The sequence below is a fragment of the Mycteria americana genome, chromosome 13, assembly GCF_035582795.1.
Source record: "Mycteria americana isolate JAX WOST 10 ecotype Jacksonville Zoo and Gardens chromosome 13, USCA_MyAme_1.0, whole genome shotgun sequence".
Taxonomy (NCBI): Eukaryota; Metazoa; Chordata; class Aves; order Ciconiiformes; family Ciconiidae; genus Mycteria; species Mycteria americana.
The window spans coordinates 16,306,798-16,331,841 of record NC_134377.1 but is presented as its reverse complement, the minus strand read 5'-3'; the positions used below and the strand labels follow the sequence as shown (position 1 = coordinate 16,331,841).

The window sequence follows — 25,044 nt, the reverse complement described above, 5'->3', positions numbered from 1 at the left end:
GTATAGAAAAAAGGTTAGTAACAATATCCTGCTATCTACATAAGTATGTTGAACAGCTGAACACAATTATCTCTTCTGACACTTCAGATAGCTTGATCAGGTAGTTCACCTAAAGCACACACAGAAATGAGGAGAGGGCAAATTCTCCTCATGGAGAGGTGGAAGGAACAAAGGAGAAAGGGTGGCAGTTCCCGCCTCCCCCCCATCAACTCAGATTTAACAAAGATTGACAAGGTCTAATAAATTGGAAATAGTAACCAAAAACAGAAACAAGAGGTTTCATTAGAAGCTTCTCTCTAGGGAAACAGCCACTCATTTTCACTTTAACAGTTATTTTCAATCTTTGAGTCTTGTACACGTCCAAAATATTTTCCTGGGATGGAGCAGACCCTTGGACAACAAACTCAAACACGCTAACAACAGACCTGCTTTTCTTAGATAACTTTCAGCATCCCAAGCTGTCCAAGAACCCCAGGAATCTGCAGACCACTGATTTAAAACCACTGAGTAGAAAACAATAAAAACAGTTGCTGAATGAAGTGTTACATCAGAAATAATTAAAACTGAATGGCAGTTTACTCTGGCATTTTCCACATGTAAGAACTTCTTCCTCCCCTACAAGTTTTAACACTAAATATCCTGGAAATCGGGGGGGAAAAGGGGTGTGTGTGTCACCCCGTTCACCCCCCCCCCCCCCCCCATTTTCATTATTTTTATTCCATGTATAAAGTTAGTATCTGGTGAACACTTTGGATTCAACTCGTAAGATCCTTTCCAACAATTAGGTTTGTGCACAGCCATGTCCCACACTCTCCAGAGCTGTTTGCATGCATTTTTCTGCACATCTAACAAACCGCTATTGCTTTCTTGGTTAGCTGGGAACACTGCAGGCTCTTGAGGAGGATTCATACCAACTGCCACATGTAGAAACTTTGAAAGCCCCAGCAAATATCAGCTATGAGTGCCAGAGCAGAACAGTTTGCATGCAACTGTGATGGATGTTCCTAAAGAAAAAAATCTTTGGGGGTTGATATAAACATAGCTCAATCCATATGTCTCTATATCAAGATCAAATAATGAGAAAAGTAATCAATCGTGGCTGCAAATATAAGATATCTTAGTGGAAGTTTAACTTGGCATCTACCCAAAGTTGAAGAAACATCCTTTGACTATGAATGAGTGCTTGTCTGGCAAGAGCAGTTACTGGGGCACATCTTCAGCTGGAATGTCTTACAGAGGCTCTTACCTACAGGATGGGAGCACTTACATGGAGGGCTGTCATAAAATTCTTATTCTCCAAATAGTCTATTTGCTATTTTGGTCAATTTTCTCCTTGTACCTCAAGCAGCAGGGTATGCGGTACTGTACCCAGCTAGCTACGCAGATGGTAGTGCTGCACCGACCAGCACAGCACCCGCCTGGTAGCTTTGGTTCACCCAAGATCAAAACTCAAACCAGCTCTTACTGCTTCAACTCAGGCACCCAAGCAGGCTCAGTTCTGGCCTTCAAACACTGTCTGAAGAAAGCATCGCAGGCAGGGAAGATGCAGCCAAACATGCAATTCAAAGACAGAGGATCGTGGCCCCACCTGGCCAACTCTGCAGCCAGATGCAGGAACAGCTGCCACGTCATGCCTTTCCAAAAGCCTTCCCATCTGCAAAACCCAACATTGCAGAAGTGGGAGATGGGGAGAGCGACGTGCCCACACAGCCCAAGTGCTGCCCGCTCAGAGCGGGCAGGGGCCAGTGGGCATGGTCTGCCAGCCCTCCGGCAAAGCCGCTGTGGCAGATGCATCCATGTCAAGCTTGCAGACGCTGCTCCCGTTGGCTGTGGCTGCCACGTGAAGCAATCCTGAGCAGACCCTCGGGGAGCGCAGAGGCCCTTTCTGCCTGGCTTGAGCACCGGCTTTTATGCCTCTCGTGCCTCTTTCAGCACTGTCTGGAATACCCTGGGTTTCTAAGGGAGACTGTTACTAGTTAGGGGCAAAATGAGTGTGGTCTGTGCATTTAATGACGCATAAGTGGAACTACAGTGCTAGATGGCATTTGTGCATAAAGATAAATGGCTTATAATATTTTGCAGATGATGTGCTCTTTTACAACTAAAGATTTTTGGTTCCTTTTAAGCCCAAGGTTAAAAACAAAACCAGACAGCACAGACAAGACATTTCAGTTATGTCACATAGTGAATTATTTCTACCCTGGGATAGCTCTCGTGTTAATTACACTGGATATAAAAAAATACACCTTTCTGGCAGCAAAGACAAAATCTTACTGTTGAAAGACTCTACTATCCCCCCCACCGATGTCCTTGAGAGTTTGAGTTACACTGCAATCTGCAATTGTATTTAAAAGATTTCTTCCTTTATTCCTGATAAACACCGTGATTGCTATTTAGAAAAGAAAATAATGACAAAATCTCACCAATAACCTTCAGCCGGTTTTCCAAGATAGTCTATTAAATTGACAGGAAAAGTTATTTCCCTTGCATAAATAAAAGCATGGCCTTCCACTGTTCTCACGATGCAAAAGAAATCAAGACACCCTCTGTTCAGCTTCCTAAAGCCACTGGGTTGTCTATTGAACTAGAAAGACAGTAGGAAGGGCTTTAAAACCCAGTGATAATCAAGGTAATAGGGCACCTCAAGCCACTTCCCCACTCTCAACGGGTCAGGCAGATTTCAACTGGGATCTTTTGTATCCTTGATACATGAACTGACTATAAGGGGGTTAGATAAAAGCAGGTGATGGCAGCACAACCACAAAATAAGCCTTGTTTTTAGCATTCACTTCCCTCCTCTTTGGCTAAAAGACCTAAATTAACGTATTCCAGAAATGTCAAGAGTTCATTCCAGCTCTTATGAACTGTGCCACTTTTGTTGGCTGAAACCAGAATTGTATCGAGTACCTCCAAGTCAGCTGTTGAAACAGCCGTTTTGGACAAATAGCTATTCCTATGTGGGCACAGGACAGACCCCAAAAAGAGCCTCCTAGCGCTATTATTAAGGCCACCCCCATGTTAGCGTGGACACTGCGGCAGAGAAAGACTCAGATATGGCCAGTGTCACCCGAGGAGTCCCCAGCAGAGGAGGGAACTGAGGTAGACTTCCCAGCTCCTGTTTAGTGCCTCATCTTGCCTTGATGAAGCACAAGCCCAAACTTACCCTATGGCCCAACGCCACAAGCCTGGTTTGGCTCATTAGCACTCAGCAGAGTTAATCAATAATACGGAGAGAACTAATTTTTAATTATGTTTTATAGCATTTGTTCAGGATGAAAACTCACCTCAGCTGTACCTGTCTTCCACTATTTCTTGGTTACCTCAGTTCTGCAGTCAGACAGGACTAAGGCACAAGGAAGCAGGCATGTTTACCCATCCACTTGGTCATTTATAGAACATGCAACAACAGAATATTGGTTAAGCTTTGAATACTGGAGAAATCTAGTATTTCGTCTCCTAGCAAGTCCTTTGTAAAACTCAAATGTCTTGGAATGAGAGGACTAAGTGGGGAGGAGGGCAAAAAGGGCCAAGGGCAGAAGATATCCCAAACCTTAACACAGAGTCTCTTAACACAATTAATTTCCATAGTCACACTCCTGTCTGTTAATACAATGAGTTCAATTGACTTGGCAAAGGTCACGGAGTGCATCTGATGTTCGCTTAGATTAGAAACCAGGGCCTGACAAGATAACCACAATACATGATGAATGATTTTGGATGTCATGCAAAACTTGAATGTGTTCTTTCTGTAATTCACTTATTTTATTATGTTGGATAAACAAAGAGGGTTATGCAAAACCAGTTCAGTAAGATATCAAACTACACAAGGTCTAAACATCTGTAACTGGTGTGATAAGCCACAGATCAGCTGATGGCCATAGATAGCAGAAGGAACGATGGCTGACCAGGAATGAACGAACTGCATACAGTAAGCCAGGAACAATATGAAAGACCTCACATTTCTGAAACGCACGGAACATGCATGAGTGCTGCTCCCATTCAAACCATCACCCCTCAGCCAACTTCACATAACCTTCTCCAGACTCACTTTCTTCCTAGCTATGCTTCACTACCTGAAGCTTCGTGCAAGTCATTACAACTTTGATCATAATTTCTGCTGCAGCAGTTTTCATGCAAACATCTGGTATTTTGGTGGACACAAAGATAAAAGTAGATAGCATGCTGAAGGGACATGAATTTTTGCCTCCAAAAGAATGTGACTTGAAAGGTTTCATAATCCTTGCATGTATATTCAAACCAGTTTCCCAAGACTCATGGTTTGAGGAGAGGGTCTTAAAACTATCCCGTTGCTACCTTTATTTTGCTAAGCCCTATGATGCTCTTACTCCACTCTTCAAACTGAGGATCAGATTCTAGTGGGTTACACATGGGCAACAATGGACAGCATGTGCCACAAAGAGTTTGCAGTCCACATGTTGCTATCCCAGGCCTTCCAAAATCTCCTTCAACGCACTCAGTAACATCCCTGACTATCGCACTGAGGTGTTCTGGCCTGAGACGTGCCAAGCTCTGCTGTCCCACCGCCACCGTGCCCAGAGCCAAGACCAGGCATCCTACCTGCGCCAAAGTTTGCAAAGTGGATAAATACGGACCTGTGGTGCGACTGCGGTCCAATTCTCACTTCAGAGGCTCATTTGATCATGCTTCTGGCAAGGTACTTCAGCCTGACGCACACGTAACAGACCTGCAGCTTTGTACCCTGCTGCTACTTTAATCCCTTTGCCCCAGGAGGGGAAGCGTGGTACAGAAAGTAGGAGGGAAGGGGGAGATAGTGCCTGTGATGGCACACAAAGAAAAGCAGATCACAGTGAACTGTTTGAATTAGAAATCACAGAAGTTATTTGGTATTCATCTACCAGAGAGAGAATTTTATAGCTAGTCTATACAATATGCTAAACACTTATCAAAGAACATTTAGAGAGAGGAAAGTCTCTGCATTTCCTAAAAGACTGCTTTTTGTTTATTATGTTTAAAGAAAAACAAACAAACATATGAGGATAGGATGATGGAAAATTAGAAAAGACAGCCTGGGGGATGGGGGATGAGAGGAAAAAGCTCTGAACAACTTAGTAGCAGCTCTTGCTGGTTTTATGCGCAGCTGAAGCCAATCCCTTGAAAAGGAGAGTTTTGACTCTTAAGTGGCCAGCACCTCTTGCAACATATTTCCTAATCAGTGAGTATTTATGGTCGATATTTTATATTTCCAATTTCCCCCTAAGGGCTCGTGAGAAAGCAGCACACCTGCCAACCTTTTCAGCTGGGCCAATAATTGCCAATTTGCTCTTTGCCTTAGTATATCACTCAATTTAGCCCTGGCTGTGCCCTGCATACATCCTCATTCATCTCTGTGCCCCCATGACAATTAGAGTGTTAGCTTCAGCTAACTAGGGCAACTATTCTACTAGGGTTGGAAGACAATTATTAGTCTATTTTCCCATCTTGTGGCAACAAAATTGAAAATCCATGACAATTACATTCAGCAATTCTGCACTCTGCCGCCTGCTCCCCCTCTTTGCCCCCACCTTCCGAATATTTCAAATTATCACAGCTCTACTACCACATTCAAATTTTCCATGTTCACAGGGAGTGAGGCTTCTATTTAAATGATAATGAGGGACGATCCATTCAATTTAGTGAGGGAGAAAATCCATTAAAAAGCAGGCAGTTCTTAAGCTGATGGGTCAAGAAAAAGATAAAACCCTTTTTTTAAAGCCATTATACAATGCTCTGTGTGGATTTTTGGACTGTTCAGGACATCAGAAAAGATTAGGACAATTATGGAACATGGGGAAAAACCAAAACAAAATGCCCAAGCCTTCCACTTTTACTTGGGTCAACACAACAAAATAGCAATAAGGCTTATCTGGCTCTTAATTCTCTGGCAACTTCCAATTACCTCACTATGAAAGACAGCAGAGGAAAATCCCATTTTGGAAAAAGGCTGTTGACTCTGTGTTGGTTGCAGAAGACCTGGGAGTACATGTGTAATAGGGATGCCAGCTTTGTAGTAGATTTTAAGGGAACTTCACATCAACACTGGGAACATAAACAAATGGCAAATTCCCATCCCCTCTCCCCCACCCCAGCCCATCTGCTGTGCAAACCTCGGCTAAAACTTCTCTGTTTTTCTGCTCCAAAGTTTCATCATCCCAAAGAAGAGACCAGACTCAACAAATCAAACCTCTGCAGCCAGAGATGATTTCACTAGATCATAATAAGCATTTTTTTCCCCAGTGACCCATAATAAATGGCACTCAGTGTAATGTCTCAAAGATGTACTATACAAGACAGACAATTGCTGTCTTACTATGAAGTTGTAGCACTCTCTCCCCACAGAAGTTTCATTGTGGCAAAGAAGCAGCAAAACGCTCTGGGTTTTGTTGTGGACGGACCGATGGCTGTGTGTGAGTGTGCTTATGTATGTGCAAGACACAATCAATCATTTGCTTCAGTTTTCTTTAGAGTGCAATTATTTCACGACAGAACAGGCCACTTCTTGACTTCATGGTCCATTAGAGACTAATGACATGCATTAATGTAAATAAAGAACAACTTGCTAGCATCCCATTGAACAAGTCACCTCAAGAAACAAATCACACAGAGGAGCTAAGCTGTTCATAATAGCGCCTTCTAAATGGAGACCGACAATGAAGCCGGAGGGAGGACTCCAGCGCTCCTAAGGTGGCAACGCTGAACGCTATAGCTGACACTTTCATACACGTATTTCCCACCACACCTGCTGAGTGCTGCCGTACAGCAGCCAAACCTGCCACCTCCCGCCTCATTTACTCCATTGTTCACCCAAGTTAATGGGGAAAGAGATGGGAGGGAAAGGCAGCATGTAAAACAGTCCTGAAGGCCAAATGCACCAAGAAACAGCAGGAGAGCTACTCGGGGGAGAGCGAGAAACAGCCCAGGTGCCTCCTGCTGCAGAGCATCCGTCTGCAAGGCCAGGCGGCCACCCCAGCACAGCCGTGTGCTAAAGCCTCCATTTGTAACCACTAACCACACGGAAAAACCATCTCTGCCTTCCCTTTACGCCCTTACTGCCCTGTGGCTTTTTAATCCTCAGTGCCACACATAAGGGGTTGCATCAGTTCAGCAGCACACCATCTATTTAAACAGCATGCTGGGAAGTACGGCTTCAGAGCCATACAGGGAGCAGGCACGGCTGGACAGAAAATCCTGCAGGAATCGACACTCAGTAGCATGTCGTCTTCTTCACTCCCCTTCCCTGCTCCCTCCCTACGAAAAGAAAAAGTCTGCCACCTTATTGCTTTGCACGCAAATGGGCAAAACCAACCGACTGCACCCGCGGGACTTTCTAAGACTTTCTGACAGTCACTAAATAGACTACAGAACATTTACTAGTACGCGAGGAAGCGTTATACGTAATTAAAGCTAAATTGCACTCGTCGAATAATGAACAAAGAGCATTCCGTAATTCATGAACCTTACTTTTCAAACTGTTTAATTACTAATTTGAAAAATTCTCATTTGCAATGGGTCGCCAGGTCACGAGAGCAGCTTCAGCAACGCTCTGAAGTGTGCCCCAGCCTTCAGGCACTGCCCAAATGTCCCCATTGACTAAAAAAGAACTGAGTGCCTCTTTCCCACTGAATTTCACTGGCTGCTGAACTAGCTTTGAAGATTTTGCAGGAATTGGGAACTCAGACTCAATTCCTGCAGGCTCAGCCTGCAACTTTGGGGGCAAAGGGAAAGGAGGAGAAAAAACTAGAAGTGCATCGGCTTAACAAGAAAAGTCTCCAAGACCACTTAACGCTTTGACCTAAGCTAATCGCTAAGTCTGAATATGTTATTCCTCTCCTGCGGCCCCACATTATGGTACAGCAATGCTACCAGGCGCCCCTGCTCACATACCTGTCAAGAGTGGCCAAGGGGAGGGGAAGGAGAGAATCGCACAAACATATGTATATATAAAATTATGATCATTATTGACTAATAACACAGTCAAAGACGCCCCGCAGCAAGGGGATTTGTCCAAAGGGCCCCCCCCTCGCCGACTTTCCCCACCGCGGCACGTGGGTTCGCAATCCTGGAAGCAGATCACAGGATACGTTATTTTTCTCTTCCTCCCACTGCGTCGGCTGTTTACAGCGCCCCATGCACACTCCAAACATGTAGAGAGAATTTTCCCCCGTCACATTTCCCTGTCAGAGCTGTCAAGCTGAATCTCGCTTTAATCTGCCAAAAGCACTTTTCTGCTGACATTTTTAATAAATACTTTCAGCTTTTAAACACATTTGTGGGAGCCATTTTTTCCCCTTTTTCTCCCTTCTCCTCCTGTAGAATGGGCTCTGAAAGCCTTAATAGCAAATACATTACACTTATCAAAGGCTTCCCCCCCTCTTCCTTTTGCATCCTGAAGCGGAGGTAGTGTTTTCAATTTTAAAGCTAAATTAACTGTCCAATTGAATTTAGCTGGTGTGAGCCGTTTTCTGTGACAGGTTTTAGTTATGAAGCATATTTTACATTAATAGAACTCAACATGAAAACCACTCGCTCTGGGATTTCTGTGGCTTGCCATTGAAATGGCAAATTTAATATTTCAGACATGCTCGTGCCAGCGTTTGATTATTGTTCTTCATTTAAATCTCTCCTAACGGGAAAGGTCCTAATTAGTAAAAAATCATGTTTTAATGAAGGCGAAATGCTAATTGCTAACACAAAAAGCCTTCATATAAAATTATCCCAGCACTGCCATTGATTTCTTGGTGACTCAAAAGCCCATTTGTGTGTTTACACACTAAGGCACCGTTTGCTTTTGTTTTATCATAACATTTCACTCAACCTACCATTGAATTTCCTGAGAGAAAGACAGCTTTCCCCCAAAAACCCTTCATATCTTGGAGACAGGAAACATAAAATTAGATGAACTGACTTTGCACCCAAACTACGTGATTACGTGCAGTAGCTAAACCCAAAGATACTGTAAAAAGCTTTTTAACACAACTTCTTTGAGAAAACAAAACAAAACATCAAGCCATTTTTCCCCGAGGAATAACAATTCCATTTTGTTTTCCCATCTCTGATCTTTCGCTTATCATATTATTTGCACCATGATTATAGTGTTTGCAAGGCAGCTCAACCACTTATGCCATAACACTCAATCATGACATAAAAAAAAGTTATTACACAGTGACCTCTGGATGCCAACATTTGTTCAGCAAGATTTATGAAAAGCCATGTCAGCAGCGGGAATTGCTGCAATGAAGCGATGCTTTCTCCTGAATGGTACTTACATCACTGAGACGGTCCCTTGAGCTGCTCCGCTGAGAGCTTGTGGCCTCCCTGATGCTGTCTTCCTCGCTATTTCTGCCACTTCTGCTTGTAGGGACCTTCATCTAGAGGGAGAAGAAGGAGGGGGAAAAAGGAGATTTTCAAGCACTGCTCTGCCACCTGTTCCCGAGGTTGCCGACAGCGGTTTAGTCAATGTTTCACTCCTACGCCCACGGCACCGTGGAGAGGATGCTTTTGAACGCATCGGGCTTCTCTGAAGTTGTGCTTGACCACGTGTGTCCTTCGCTAACACGTGAGGGAATGGGTGCTTTCAGCACTCCTGGAAGCAGGCAAGGCCGTGCCAAAGTCCTAGGGCCTGATGCGAGAGGGAAGCGGACAGACGAACCCCCTTCACTCTCTGCTACCAGCAAACTTCAACTGCGACACGGGTGTTTCAGTACTGCGGCTTGCTGTGGGACCACTGCTGACCCAGCGGCCAGGTCTCCGGTTCCCAGTCCAGAGACGTGCCTCGGGGCCACCCCCAGTGACTGCACTGAGAGGTTGGTACTGGCATGACGGCCAGGTGCCTAAATACCGTGACGGATACTGGCCTGAAACAACTTGCTTGAGATAATGCACAAAATTTGAAGTAGAGCATGATTAACTCTTACAGCCGAGGCTGGTTCTCTAAGCACTAAATCATCCTTCTTCCTTCGCTTGAAGCTGTGCTTGTGTTTGTACATAAGTGAGAGGCACCAATGTTTGAAATCACAGCAACTTTCCGCTTACATCTGTGAAGAGTGTTACAGGGGGAGGAGAAGGATAGGATAGATATGTCATTCACAGCTTCATTCCTGGGCTCATTTACTAACAAATTATTCTGCTAATTCCCTTGTGAAATATTGGGTGGAAAGAAGTGTTTAATTTATTAATAGGTTCTATTCATATCAGTTTGGTTCCATTTAAATTACACTATTTAAAATGTCGGCTTGTACAAATTGGTACTTTTAATGGCAATAAAATCCCCTTGTTTCTTTCTGTCCTATTTCATTGCAGTCTCAGTAGCTGGCAGGGCTTGCTCATGGTGTTCTGATATAAGCCCAGCACGTTCAAGCAGCCCTGCCACTGCAGCACGAGGAACCGTGCTCGGTGGGCACGCTGCCACAGTGCGGGCACTGAAACCTGAGCCCCAGGAGCACACCCATCACTACACTCCCATGGACGCTTGGTATCGCTGCCAGCTAAGTGCCCCGCAGTCTATTAATATCTTAATACAATATTCAAGATACTATATGCAGAACGAGCTCCAGTACTCATCCAGTCTGGAGTATACAGCCCTGTATGGGCTTGTTTAGAAGAATACAGAGGAAGTTTCACACTCATGTTCAAGCAACAGTAGATTTCTGATTAAAGTCCTTACTCTGCATGCCTTTCTGCCACCTTAAACCTCATCAATATATTTTCTTCCTCAGGATAAGACTTTTAGACTTAGCCACATCAAAGTGTTAGAAACACAAATTTGCTCACGGCCACCTCGTCAAACAACCACCGCTCTCAGCATCAGTGTCCTGTCTCATTCATTGTAAACCAGCTTTCCAATATGCTGCCCACCTGCAAACTTTTACCAAGACCGACCTTTCATCTTTGCTCCTACGTCAAAATGTTCAAAGAACACAGCAATGAGAGGTAATCCCTGCTGGGATCTGCTAGAAGCACTGCCAACCAACAGTGAGCCTGCGTTTGCAACTACCAGCATCAGGTATAAAGGCAGGAAATAATCCACTTGAAATTCATCATGTTCAATCCACATTGTCTGTTTCCTTAATAAAAAGGTCAACAGCACCAAGCACAGAAATCTAACCATACCACATCAATACTGTGGCCATTTTCCATCAAAATTTTAATCGCACATATAATTAAGTACATTTGACAAGATTTTTTTTTTCTAAATACATAAAATGATTGTCATTCACTTGTTTTATTCTTTTTTAGGTCTTTATTAACCAATTACGATTTCAGCTATCCCATTATCTTGCCTAGGATTGATGCCAAGCCAATAGGACAAACGGTAATACCCCATTAATTACAGCCTTTCGAAAACACTGGCACACCAGCTTTCTTACATCATCTGGATCTTCCTACACTTACATCAAAACCCGGCTCCACTGGTTCCCAGTCACCAGCCAACTCTTCTCAAATGCTTGGATGTAAAGGATCTGACCTACCAATTTCAAAGCTTCCAGACACAGCAGGTGCTTTGTTTCTCCCTGAAATAGGAACCACTTAACTATTACAGGACAGAATTACAATTTCCCCAAATACAGTACAGAAATACCCATTGAATTCTGCGACTTTCTGATTTCTGATCCATAACCTTACCACTCCCACCTAGGAACACATCAAAGCCTGTCAAATTTATTACACTTTTGACCTAAACAACTCCTAGACAGCTGCAATTAAGGGAAAAATAAATTACACCGTTCCAAATCCTTTCACCTTCCCAAGCACAAATGTTCACCAGGATTATTCAAAAGGACTAAACTGCCAGCTGTTTAAAGTTAGCACAGACTCACCCAACCTGCTACCAGATTCCAAGCTTGTGCTGTTTTTCTTGAGTTACAGTCAGCTCCCAACACCACCTGTTTCTTTTCTCCAAATTTCATTAAAGGAAAACTACACCTACACCCATGGTAACAAATTGAGACAATTTGACCTGACAAGGTCTTGCACGGGCAAGCAAATTAGAAGCATCACTGCTGCCATTAACCTTTCCAAGTAAATATCAATTATTAAACTTGCTGCACTACCTCTGTCCCCAGTTTGCTGCTGTGAATTAAGAGGGTCATCAGCCTTTTTGACAGATCTTGTTCATTTACACCTGCTGCCTGCCAGCAGGGGAGCCCGCACACCCGCTGCCCGAGTGCTGAGCCAAGCTGCCTTAATTCATCAGTAATTACCCTAATGAGCCACATGCAGGACCCAACTAGGAGGACAAGTTGTTCTGCTAAATGGATGCATTGGTTTCACGGGCACTCTCTGCAGACCTGGGTATTAGCAAACTGGTCAAAAGCTTCTTTCCCAAAGTTGCTTCTGGCTTGGCTGTTTGATTTCTACTGATTTTCTCTGGGTGTTTTTGCTTGAGTTGCAGAAATTCCTCCTGGCCATGTTCCCTGATTGAGCTTTACTAGAAAACCTAGGGTTCCTCTCCCTTTGAAAAGGTTATTACTTTTTTGGAGTCTGCAAAGGCCCTGTGGGCCAGAGGCAAGGTGGGGTCCCAGTCCCAGCCCTAGCCCAGGGCTGTCATGGCCGCCTCAGCAGGGCACAGACACAAACAGGCAACTCCCCAAATTCATATGCAAAACACACTACGTCCTCTTGCACAACACATTGCCAGAGATGTACACAGACACTGGAGCAACACCAGCCACCATGATTAAATACCTCAGGTAGAGGAGCCAAATAACCCGTCTAAACGTAGGCTTGAGAAGGGGAGGGCCGTCTGAGAGAAGCTGCCTTTCCACTTGGATAAAGCTGCCCTACCACTGTTCCAGAAACGCATTAAAATCACTAACAAGGAGTGTTTAGGAAGGAACCCCCTCTCCAGCTTGTTGACTTTGCCTCTCTGCAAGCCCCCACGCAGCCCGCCGCTATCTCCTGCTTGGTCGGCAGCGAAGGCCCCTCCCCAGGCCCTGCCAGACGGCGTTTTCCAGCCAGCCTAGCAGAGCCGAAAGAGAAGCTCAGGAAACAGCGGGTAGCAGCATATGTGGGCCAAATCTGAGTATGTTTGATCACATTGCCCCGAGGTCTGCTCAAAATATTGTAGGAGTCATCCGAGAAGCAAAAAGTCTCAAAATAACCCCCAAGCCCAAAGCTCAGCGAGAGAGAGTCTGGGAAAGGTGCTCCTCTGCCTCGTCTCCTAGGGTTTGGGGGGTGGGAGGGAATCTCTTCTTAAGCGTGGGTTGACTACTGTGTCACCTCAGGACAACTAAGCTGGAACAAAATAAAAAAGCACGAGGAGAAGACTGAGGTTATTTGGTAATTTATCTCTTCCAAAGGGCAAATCTTGTCCTAATCCAAATCCTAAGTCAGCAAGACGTTTATGTCAGTATCTATTCACCAAAATGTTTAAATATGTGCCAAAATGTTTAAATAAGTTTTACTCAAGCAGAGCCTATTTCATCACTGAGGTTAACAGGATTCTCCAAAAGCATTAATTAAACCCAAGGCTGCTTAAAAACCAGACCAACGCAGCCTTCTGCAAGATAAATAACACACCTGGCAACACCGCACACCACAGAGAAAAGCTGGCAGTAGGCGATCCCGGCTCTCTGCAATAGCTACGGTTCAGTTTTTACCAGAAACTACAGATTTGTGTTTGAGAACATGAAAGACACCGTTTCCAGCTCCGTGGGAGCAGGCCAGCGCTGCAGACTGGGCTGGCTTGGCAGGGAACGACCGGGGGCAAGGTAGAGAGGGTTTGTAAGGCCACGACCAATTTGCATGCTGCAGGTGGTTGCAGACAGTCCCAAGCCACATTCGGAGCCAAGAATTATGAACCTTGCGCTGTTGGACATCATGTAGTATGATTAAATATCATAACTCATTCCGGTAATAACTCCAGCTCTCATTAAAGTCCAGCTCTGCTATCCTGGACTGCTGCTGCCTTTTCATCTCTCCCATCCAACTTCCCCCCTCCCTATTTCTTCTTATGGGGCGGGGGTGGAGGAATATATGAATGGGCAGAATGGGGTCTTGCTTCCCTAAAAGGGCTTTTTCATTACCACTACGCTGGCTCTCAGCCCCTGCTTTTTAATCATAATAGATCAGCCTGCTCTCCATTTACTTAAGCTTTTCCGATGTCAGAGGAAAGCACATTTTTATTTGGCACACCTATTTTCAAATCACGGGCACGCTGCCCCCGCTCATTATTAATAAATACACTTCGATTTATCACAAGCTCCGTTTGAGTGCCACGGGGAGCCTGGGGCAAAAGGAGACAAATTCTTTTCTTAAGTTGTTCTGAAAGGTGCTGGGCTTCCCGACCCTCACCCCCATTAACCCAGCACAGCTAGTGCGCTCCTACTGGGAGCTCCACGGCTTGTGCAGCGGCAAACTCGGACTGATCTTGTGCCATCTCAATATATTTGTTCATTATCTTGCGCACACACAGAAGCATTTGGAAATGTACTCGGGGCACAGGCCAAATTGAATCATCTGCCTTCATTTTCCACACGATCTGAAGCTACAGCTGCTACAACAGGCTGTGGGATTTTTATTTTCCTTCCTTAACAGTTTTTTTTTCTCGCTCTTAAAGTCACAGCAGTCTGATTTTAAACCTCTCGCTGTTGCTTGAGTTTGTGTCTGATTTCTACAAAATGGGTCTTGCAGACACACACAGCAGGAAAAGAAATTCCCAACAACCTCCCTCTGTGCTGTTCCGAAGGCAAGACAGAAAGCAGTGCCCTTAGGGAGAGACATAATTAAAATATTCATCTCGGAGATGCCTGTTCTGGTGGCTCAGATGGGTCTATTAATCCTGTCCCCTCCACCAGTGGACAGGCACCAGCAGGAATGGCACTCACCTACTTTGTGCTACACTTGGGAGCAGGGAATGGTCCCACGAAAACAAAGAAGCCCTTCCAGATCAGAAGGGGCACAGAGCTCCACGCAGCACTGACCCAAGTTGCCTCCTTTCAGGAACACGTTAACTTCTCGAGAAAAAAGTTTAATTCCTTTTTAGAGCTTTGGGAGATCAACTTTTGTTTGTCTTGAGAGAAAGGACAGACCAAACACAACCTTCAGATTTAGGATTTTACTGACTTCATGGCAGATCTGTTTTGGCACAAGCTACTTGGAGATAAGTAGGTACCGCTGAGAGGCGTCCAAGTCCCAGAGTTTAGGTCCAAGCTTTCAGATCACCAGAGATAGGAATGAATCCACCTTATCATGCTCATCTATCTAAACTAATGCTGCTGAACGCCACTTTACATCTCATCAGTGTGTAATGACTTTATCATCTGCTCTGCCAAAGGACCCTTTTTCAACTGTTTCTGTAGGGTCAATCTAAGGAGGAAAAATCTTCTGCAGGCAACATTTCATACTAACAAAGATTATGATTCCCCATGGCTAACAAGAATTGTTAAGAGCAACTGCTCCAAAAGCTTAGCAAAACTAATTGTATGGCCTGTCCCCTTCCCAACAAACATGAAAATAATGCTTAAACAATATTTTGGGAAGACTTTTTTGCTAACATATGCTTGCATTTTATTATCAACTCCCAGATAAGCTCGTGTTTCTCTTGGTAGACTATCAGCAGTAGCAGCTTTCTGCAGCAGGAGACAGTAAACTGCCTTAATAAATACAAATGGACAATTTAATTAAAATATATTGGAGACTTGGAAAAAGTACTATTTGTGGACGAAGCAGTCTGTTAAGGGATTGCACTCAAGGCTAGTTCAGTGTATTTTAAGCAGGCAACAATAAGTGGCAGTGAAATATACTGCACAGAGCTCTACCCCAATGATTAAAGAGCACACTGAAATTATAAACGTCTGTTTTCCAGAAGGGGGGAAAAAAAGTCACCCCATTGCCTCTGGTTTTAATGCTTGAAACAAAACAAACCATTTGGCTTTAAAAATGTACTTCTTTAAACCTGAAAAGACCCATGTATCAAAACAAGGTGGAATCAGCTAAACACATTACTTCTGACTTGTTTCCTTGAAAATCCAGCCTTAATGCATTCTAACAAAATTTATCTATCCCAAGCATACCTCATAATGAGATCAACTGGGAAAAATATCAGGCTTGTTTGTATATTTTATACTTGCTCTAACTTGGCAGTTTGGAGATTATGTATTCCCCAGGTCCCTCCTTAAATCGTTTCACACGCTGCAATTTGATTTTCTTTGCTTGCCCTTTTCCACAATTTTTTTGATACATTTTATTGAGTTCTGGCTCAGAGGGAAACGTTCCCTTTGAATTAAGGGTGCAATCATTTTTTTCTCCTCTAAATAAGGACATATGGTGTAGAAAGTAACGTTATGGTCCGAGGATTTTATGATTGAAGAAGGACTCATTTTAAAAAATGACAGTAGCATCAGGTTAGATTAGAGTAGTTTTTCTAATTGGGTGGTGCTGCTGTAGATGTTGTGATCAGCTATGTTAGTGATAACTCATTTTAAATATGACGTCCATTTTTACTTACTGTGATGAAGAGGAAAACATCAGCAGTGTTAAGTTATGATTCAAAAGGAAATTAGTCCTTTTTCACAAAAAAAAAAGAAAAAAACCCCAAAACAACACACTTTAATTCAGAAAGTTGTATGGTTTTTAGAAGCTTAGAGTTTATACATTTTACTGGTATGCAGACTTCTGGTTTCTAATCCTGGCTTACCTGTTTCCTCTGGATAAGTTACTTAACCTGTATTGCAGTTGAGCAGTCTGTAACATGTTGGTTGATTTTTACCTCTCTCTGGGATGCAGAGAGGTTGAATTAACGTTAGCAAAGGATTTCTGTGCTTAGAAGCAGTCAGAGTTGGCTGCTACAGGAAGGCAAGTACAACAACTTACTGTAACAAAAAGTATTATTAGTGAAAAATCAAAGTACTCAAAAGCTATTGTTAGTTTCTCAGGTACTTGAGCAACGTTAACTACTCACTAATAACCTAACTTTGCATCCTAACGCTTGCAACTAGACATAAGGGTCATCGTCCATCTTTTAGAAACAAGCAAAAACCGAGCTCATTTGGTGCGGTCCATTGGCTTTGCAGTTTCTGGAAGAGGTGCTAGACGATGCTCCTGTTGGACAGAGTAACCTCCTACAATGAGCTCAGCTTTAGCTCTCTGGGAGATGCTTCTCCAGATCCGGTCTCACATCTCTGTCTACACTGCCGCACGTACCGCTAGCGCTGCAAAGCCCTTCTCATGCTAGGATCACAGAGGTGCACGGCAGCCCGAGGCCTTCTGCAGTGCCCATGCACACCCTGCTGAATACCAGCTGACTTGTTTTGCCTTTCTAAATACCTAACTAGAGAGAAACTATGTTTGATCTCACAATTTTTGAGAGGTGTGGCCAAAAGAGTGGGCCAGTGCCCTTGGAGACTGGAGAAGCCTTTTTCATTAGTGGCCAGTGCAGAGAGGCCACAAGGAGCATCAGAGGGTTGGCATTTCTGCAGCTCAACCGATGCACTGGAACCACCGCAAAGGTTTTTCACAGCTTCTCGGCTGGCAGGTGGCCTCGGCCGCGGAGCAGAGCCGGCACTGCTCCCCCACGATGGCCTGCGCTCTCAGGATCGGGAGCCTCACTGTGATGCAAGAGCTAATGCTTATTTTGGAAAAAAGCTGGTGCTTAAGCAGGCAAAACTGCTCGATTTTACAGCTGCCATCAGGCCTGCATAGCAAACTGCACTCTGCATGCCCCCAGCCGTACTTGGCAGATGGTAGCAGACAGCTGGGAAAATCTGGGTTTGACATACGTCAATGATAAACTGTGTCAGTGTAGACCTGCTTAGGTTACAGCTAGCTAGCGTGCGTGCAGGAGTGAGACTTTGACTGGTGAAGGGTAAATAGCACTCCTAACTAATTTAGCTAAAACCTGCCTTCGAAAACAGGGTACGCAGACGGCACCTACGGGCCCTTGGGGCTGTCTGGGGAGGCAGGCGAGGCGATAAAGGGGTAACACGCAATTTTGCGATTCATGGGCTACAGCACAAAACCAGCACAACACGTAACAAAACAGTGCCCACCACCGGTGACGATTTATCAGGTCCTGTTGCGAAGGCAGACTAGAAGCAATTGCCAGAGAAAAAAGTCAGGACTCCCGCACTCCCTCAGTGAAGAAAACCCTGAGAGAGCAAATAAACATTGGGGCACCTTAGTCTGTGTTTATAAATAAATGAAGGCACTTGTAAGCACAAAAAGGAGACACACACAAGTTGGTGACTGAACAGAAGCAGCCCGTAAAGCTGGGAGATGACAATGAAACCATAGCTGGACAAGGGACAGACATAATCACCATCAACGAAAAGGCAGCACCTAATAATTACTGCACTGGCTGTAATGCTCAGCCAGAATCGGATGCCCTAACTACACTTTAATTTAGCGACAGGTCTAAAGGAATAGCATCCAATAAATACTCCATGAGAGAGCTGAAAGCCTCTGAGCAAGTTACTAAATAAGATTTGTAGCTTCAAGTTTCACATTAAGGTGATTCAGACCTGGAATTCTCGGTTAGAAAATGCCATCCAATATGCATCAAATGAGAAGTTGATTTTGCACATTTTTTGGGTGATGGGAAAGAAATGGATATGCTAAAGATCAGCTCAGGACTCTTACAACAGATGCATCAAGTGTTACCAACACCAGTGCAGCTGACCATATCGAAAGGATCACTGTAAGGGAAGTAACTCTGAGCAGGACAGAGGTACGATTGACTAAGCATCCATTTAGCAAGGAGAGAGCTGTGTTCAGCTGGAGCCAACGGACTAAATTAGGCTGAGTTTACACAATGCTTTTAAACACCATGTAGGAGGCAATCAGAATTGACAGCTTTAACATTGCTGCCATCTATGTATACAGATACCATCTATTAAAGGCTAATATCAACAGCTGTGATGTTCGAAGCAAAAGTAGATTTAATATACATATTAAATTGTCCAAAGCTGCAGGAGATGTTTCAAAACGTATTAGGAAATTCAACCAAGAAAATTCTCTCTGTATACTATGGTATTTCTCTTCTAGTAATATTACCCACCAAAAGCAAGGGTTTTAAATTGAAGACAAAAGGTGATGATAACCTTCAGAGTGATTTTAGGAAGAGAAGATCCCAAAAAGGCAAGGTAAACGCATTACTAATGATGTCAGATAGGCAAAACATTCAATGCAGTTTTGCTTTGTCCTTGGGAAGAAAACAGACTCATTCCTCAGCCTTCTGATAACGAAAGGAAGATGTCAGACAACATTTGCTAAGAACAAAGTCCAGACATGTTGCACAAGCCCTAGAATGGGAGATCATGTGCACACAGAAGTTTTAAGAGATCTTGGAATAGCCACTGAGAAAACTGAAAAAAACAAGTATTGGAGAACTATTTCAAAGGAGCAACCAGGACTGGCTGGGCAGCTCTAGGCACGTTGCCATGATACTAGGCTTGAGCAGAAGAACGAAAAAACCCAATACTGGGTTGAATTGACTGAATTAAACTATTTCAGTCAACAAGGTTTTCTGGAAAATTAATCTTCTCGAATAAGCCTGGTTTTATTTCTTCGATAAGTTTTGTTGAAAAGGGGACTAGATAAATGTGATACCTTTAGGGTTCTTAATACACTTATACGACAAGACATTGTGTTAAAAATTGGTGCTATATAAATGTCAATAAAGAATATTTTAAGTGGGGAACATACCGGCTAGGTTCTCAAAAAGTAGTGTCAATAAATAATCATCAATGTTTTCTACAGAAGGTGAAAGGACTTAAACGAGGCTTGCAGTTATTTCATCAATATGTAGTTCCATCAATATGTGCGAAAAATATTACCAAAGCCACTGCAGATAAAATTCATACATGCCAACAATACCTGTTTAGAAATAAATAAGGAAGAGGAAGGGAAGGCAGTTTTAGGCAGCAGCTTGGATTCCTTGTAAAACACACTTCGTTAGACAAAACATATCCCAAAGCAGAGCTGCACCACGATTAGGAGGAACAAAGGCGGCCGCCTGCAGCTGCTATAGAAGAGAGACTACGCGGCTGAACAGAGCCGCTCGCTCGGGAAAAGCTGGGGGGGTCACAGTGGACAAGCACCTCCGTATGATCTTCCAGTGTAATGCTGCAACCAAAGGGAACTAATCCAATCCCTGAGCAAGGGAAGAGAGGCCACTTTCTCTCGGATACAGCATGGACAGGAATGATCATGGAAGGCTGGCTTGGTCTACAGCCTCCCCAGTAAGACAGCAAGGCAAAGCTCTTCTGAACTGACAACCCGTGGCAGCTACAGTCTAACCTGTGGCACAAACTGGGATAGTTGTCCTGAATTGCTCCAAGTCCTTCTTACGAGGACCACAGAGATCAATCAAACTGCCATTACACAAAGCAAAAATTGCCAGCAGCTGTCCAGGTGTGACGCGCCGCAGATCCCTCCTTACTTAAAGCTGGGAACAAAAGTTACCACCCTGATGCTGATCGATGGCAGCCTGCAAACCCTGTGGGTTCTTGTCCGTAGTTCAAGGCAGTGACAAAAGCATCCACATTCTCGCTCAACAATTCAGTCAAACCCTCCAAGTGTCCCATGTGAAAAACCCATGCTTAGTACAGTAGGGTTTCAAATTCATTACTAAGACTCGGAGGCACCACAATAACACAATTAAAACACCACCAGATGTGTGTCATATAATACATGTTAAAAAAAGAAAATGCATACTGTGTGCAGATACAACAACAATTTGCTGTTCAAATTAATTCAGGAATGAGTACCATCCCTATAAACCCAATATATAAAACATATGCTACTGTAGGCATGCATGAATTGCATGCAATTTTTTCCAGATAAAGCCACAAATGCAATTAATAAACTAAAGTGAAAGAAGAAAAGAAACAAAGTAAATAAATAAATACAAAGGCTGCCCAGGGAATGATGCATTTCGCAGAAACTGCTGTCAAAGATCACAGCGCCGAGCAGACACAGCCGCAGCCGCGAGCTCGTACCCTACCCTTGGCAGTACGGTCACTCCCTGGCCTCAGTTCATCGCAACAGGGAACTCGCACGTAGCAGAAACGGACACCAACCAGAGACCCAACCAGTTTTTTTGCCCAGCACTGGCGTAAGGTTAAGCTACGGTGGTGTAGTTTAAATCACAGGAGATAGCAGACAGTCTTTCACACACGCAGGATCAGGCCTAATATTGTGTGTTTTCAGACGTTCTGCAAACCAGCCCACAATCACATCCTTGAACTGATTTTCATTACCTCCCCCTGTTATTTCTGAAGACCTCGTAACAGCTAGCAGCAAGGCTCAAGCTCCAGCAGCTGGGGGAAAAGCTGGCATTAAAGGCCAGAGAACCACCACTTCGATGCAGAGGGAACTGATGGATGGTTGGCACGAGCTGCAATGAGAATTTAGCAAAGCAGAGAAAACCCCCATGCACACCACCATGCATATTTTTATTCCAACTTCTACCTTGTTCTAGTCAGACACGCGATTTTCTATTACCACTAACTCAAACGCTACCAAGCCCCTACTTGCACGCTGTCCAGACTTTCTGGGACCTGTCCTTTCCCTGGCAGAGGTCATCATCCCCCTGCCAATGGTCCCTCGTCACCCACAGGCAATGGAAAGCTAACCACAGCTCTTTCAGGAAGTCCCAACAAGAATCAGAGCCATTTTCTTCAGGCTCCCTGCCCTAGCAGATGAACCCAGCCATTCTGGCAAAAATCAGAGCAAACCTTACACTTCTGCAGGTCTGGAAAGCAGGTCCCTGGCTCTGCACTTGAAGCAGAGGCAGTCTGAAACATCATTGCTGTCTGGTTGTGGTCACCCGTTGTGATCGGTCAAGACATTAGTGTTGTCAAGGAAACTTTCAGTAGGGCCATGAGATCCTACACCACCACTGCAAGTTTTTTGATTTGACAAAACAGTGTTATAACTACCAGAGGAAGCACAGCCAGCTCCACAAACACAGAAGCAATTTCCTCTAAATGCCCAGGGGACATCCTGTTTGCTGTTCAACATCCTGAAGAAAACAAAAATCTAAGAATAATTACAGCCGAAGCAACTAAGGTGAAGCCCTTTGGTAATTTTCAGCCCTGAATAACTAAAAAGGGGTGACAATTATTTTAGCTAATGATCACTGAACTTTGAGATTAACATTCGCAGCTGAGGAACTGGAAGCAGCTCTTTAGAAGGCAGCACTGCTGTTAGGCTAAGCCCAGAGCTCTGTGAAATAGCTGGTTGACACTTGCTATCATCAAGGGACACAGTGCATTACTCAAAGATCCAAGGAAGTAAAGAAAGCACAGAAAGCTCAGTAAAGATGGACTGGGAGCCTGCCCTACCTTCTTCCTCCATAACATAGACTGCATCAATTTATGGGGGAGGAAGATGCTTCTTGTTGGCCTATACTGTACTCTCGTCATGTGCAGCACAAGAGCGGCTTGGCACTAACTATGTTTTCCCTACAACCATAGTTTTTAAAATTTCTGAGATGCAAAAGGACTGGCTGAAACACTGTAGCTTAGAGCGAAAAACAGGATCTCGATTTCATACTCTGTCTTCTGTCATAGCAGAAAAGCTAACTCAAGTGTCCTTGTTCTGAGCGCTCTTCCTGACTTGTACGCCTCCAAAATCCAACCCCAAATTGTTTGGCTCAGATTATTCTTATGATGGTTACAGACAAAAAAGAAGCAAAAAACCCCAAACCACACTAGAATGCTCTGCTGAAGAGTAATCCTCTCCCTGCAGCTGGAAGGCCATGATCCTCCAAATGTGTAAACTGCACCCTGATATGGCTGAAAGGGCAGACTGCAGAGTAACCACGAGGCAGATACTCACGCCATGCGCTGAAGGTTATCCAGCTGGCCTGAACTGCTCCCCGTGAGGTGAGACATCCTCTCCTCTCTGGTTCTGGAGAGCAAAGCTGCGCTGGTGCCTTTCCGAAAGGAGTCAGGCTGTGCTTGGGGATGGGCTGGGTTCAGAGGAGGGGAATCCTGCCTAAGGCAGGCCCAGGGAAACGCAAGCCATTGCGCCTGCATCGTTGCACAGAGGGCACAAAGGCTTGTCAAGCACCAAAATAAACAAGCCCACTAGTTTAACTAAAAGCCTGATTTGAAGCTGATCTAAACTGCTGTCAATGGTGTATAGCATGCTTATCGAGCTTTAAGCCAAACCTTAGTTTTGTTCAGGTTAAATAAGTTATGAATCAGGCTAACACGAACTGGAACAAGCAGCTTTTAAAGCAAAATTAAAGTAGTAGCCCAGTTAAGTTAGACTGCTGCAGTCCTTCCCTTAAGAATGGTCTTAGCTGCAGGAAACGCTTATCTTCCTTGTCACATTTGGTGCAGAAAGGTATTTTAAACAGTAGTAAGCATCTGTTTTCTCTACTTGTTTAGTGGGAAAGTCTAGAGTTATACAAACAGCACCTTAGAGGATAACATAGTAATAGCAAGATGCATTTATTAATGATCCTACTAGTATTTCCTGAGAGGTTCTCCAGATACTCTGCAAACACCCATCAAGTTTAAACAGCAAGGATGTGCAGTGGGTAGTATTATTGTCCCAGTTTCTCAGAAGGAATGAAAAGATCAGACGACTTTGGGAACATCAAGCAATGGACCTGGGATAAGGCTAGGACTACAGCTATAGAGAAAATTGGATGGCTAAAAGCACCGCAGCTTTTAATAGCAACCATCTTGCATCTTAACCACAAAATCATTCTCCCTGGATGATGTGTAAGTAAATATTTCTTAGAAAGTAAGTATAATGTTAACAGAGTAGAGCTTGCTGAGAAAGCAAAAAAAAAGGAATTGCTGCTTTTTTGGACACTGCATGGAAACCCCGCACCTCCACAGGAAATATTTTAGTAAAAAGAGGCACAGAGATACAGCGTGAAAAAATGAAGCCATCAGATAGGAAGGTTTTGTAGAAGAGGGAGCGCGCCTTCGCTACTGGGAAGATACGATGGGATTCAGGACTGCTCTTGATACATGGGACAGTGAGGTTTTACTTTGGGCAGAAAGACCTGTGTCTGAGGTCTGCCTGAAGGCAGGAGGCTTCAAAGTACCTTGGGTACAGATTTGGGAAATGATCAAGGTCTGTCACACCACGGGATCTTTACAAGCAGCAGTGGAGCCCAGAACTGCTCTAAGCAGGCAGAACAAAACTGAAAGCTCAATCCAGAGACCAAAAGTCAGCAAAAGGACTTCTCTGAACTGTAGCTCTTTCTGTAAGAGCAAGCGTGGGAGAAGGAACAAAGCCCAGAATAACAAAATTCACCAAGGCAGAACTACGGGTAGAGCTAGATAACCAACTAATTATTCAGATCTTTAATGTTCCCTTGTTGCTGCCAGTGGATGAGCAGCAAGAGGACACTAGAAGTAGCAAAATGGGAATGGCAAAAGCCTCTAAAATTATGATGCAAAAACTGAACATGTCTCCTAGAGATGTAAAACTGGTCTCACGTGGAGCTTTTGCGCTAATAGTTGTCTCAGTCGATACACAAATTCCATATAACAGTACATGTCTAGATACCATTGCACTATAAATATCCTCGCTCAAAACACTTCACCTTACTGCTATTCACAATGTACCTGACAGTTTCCTATTTAAAACAATATTACTGCTAAAGGAAACCATTAACAGAAGGCTAAAGGAAACAATCGTGTTCACTGAACCAACGCTGTTGTCTCGGCAAAACAAAACAATTAACATCTGAGTTCACAGGAAAATATATTAGCACAACAGATGCATGTGCATGTATTTCGGCCCTTTGGTAAAATGCACTGTTTTGGGGCCAGATGTTTCTGCTCATGCCAAAGAAGAATCCAGCTGCATCAAGCTGTGAATATTTCTTCTGATCTGTCAAAATCTGCTATGAACTAGAAGAGAAAAAAACAGAACTGAAGTTTGAAATAAAAGTCTGTTTTCCACTGGGGATTTTACCACCATCTGTATTTTAAAAGCTTTAGTACAACTGACAGAGTCTGAAAAAGTTTGCAACACAATAGGTAAAGCACATTGAAATACCATTCAAGTAAGGTTTCTGGTAGAGTTGAAACATATGGTAAAAGACTAGTTTTGTGC

At 43.9% G+C, this 25,044-nt stretch overlaps 1 protein-coding gene across 22 annotated transcripts in view; it reads right to left on the bottom strand.

The window, feature by feature from the left end:
- FBRSL1 (fibrosin like 1) overlaps window positions 1-25,044 on the bottom strand; it is a 554,989-nt gene that overhangs the window by 299,640 nt on the left and 230,305 nt on the right. For 18 of the 22 annotated variants that reach the window (XM_075516665.1, XM_075516674.1, XM_075516686.1 and 15 more), the window contains exon 3: window positions 9,285-9,386. The exons of the other annotated variants lie outside the window; for them this stretch is intronic. In XM_075516665.1, the coding sequence (XP_075372780.1) occupies window positions 9,285-9,386 (102 nt within the window). The remainder of the gene's footprint in view (window positions 1-9,284; window positions 9,387-25,044) is intronic. 22 annotated transcript variants of the gene reach the window in all.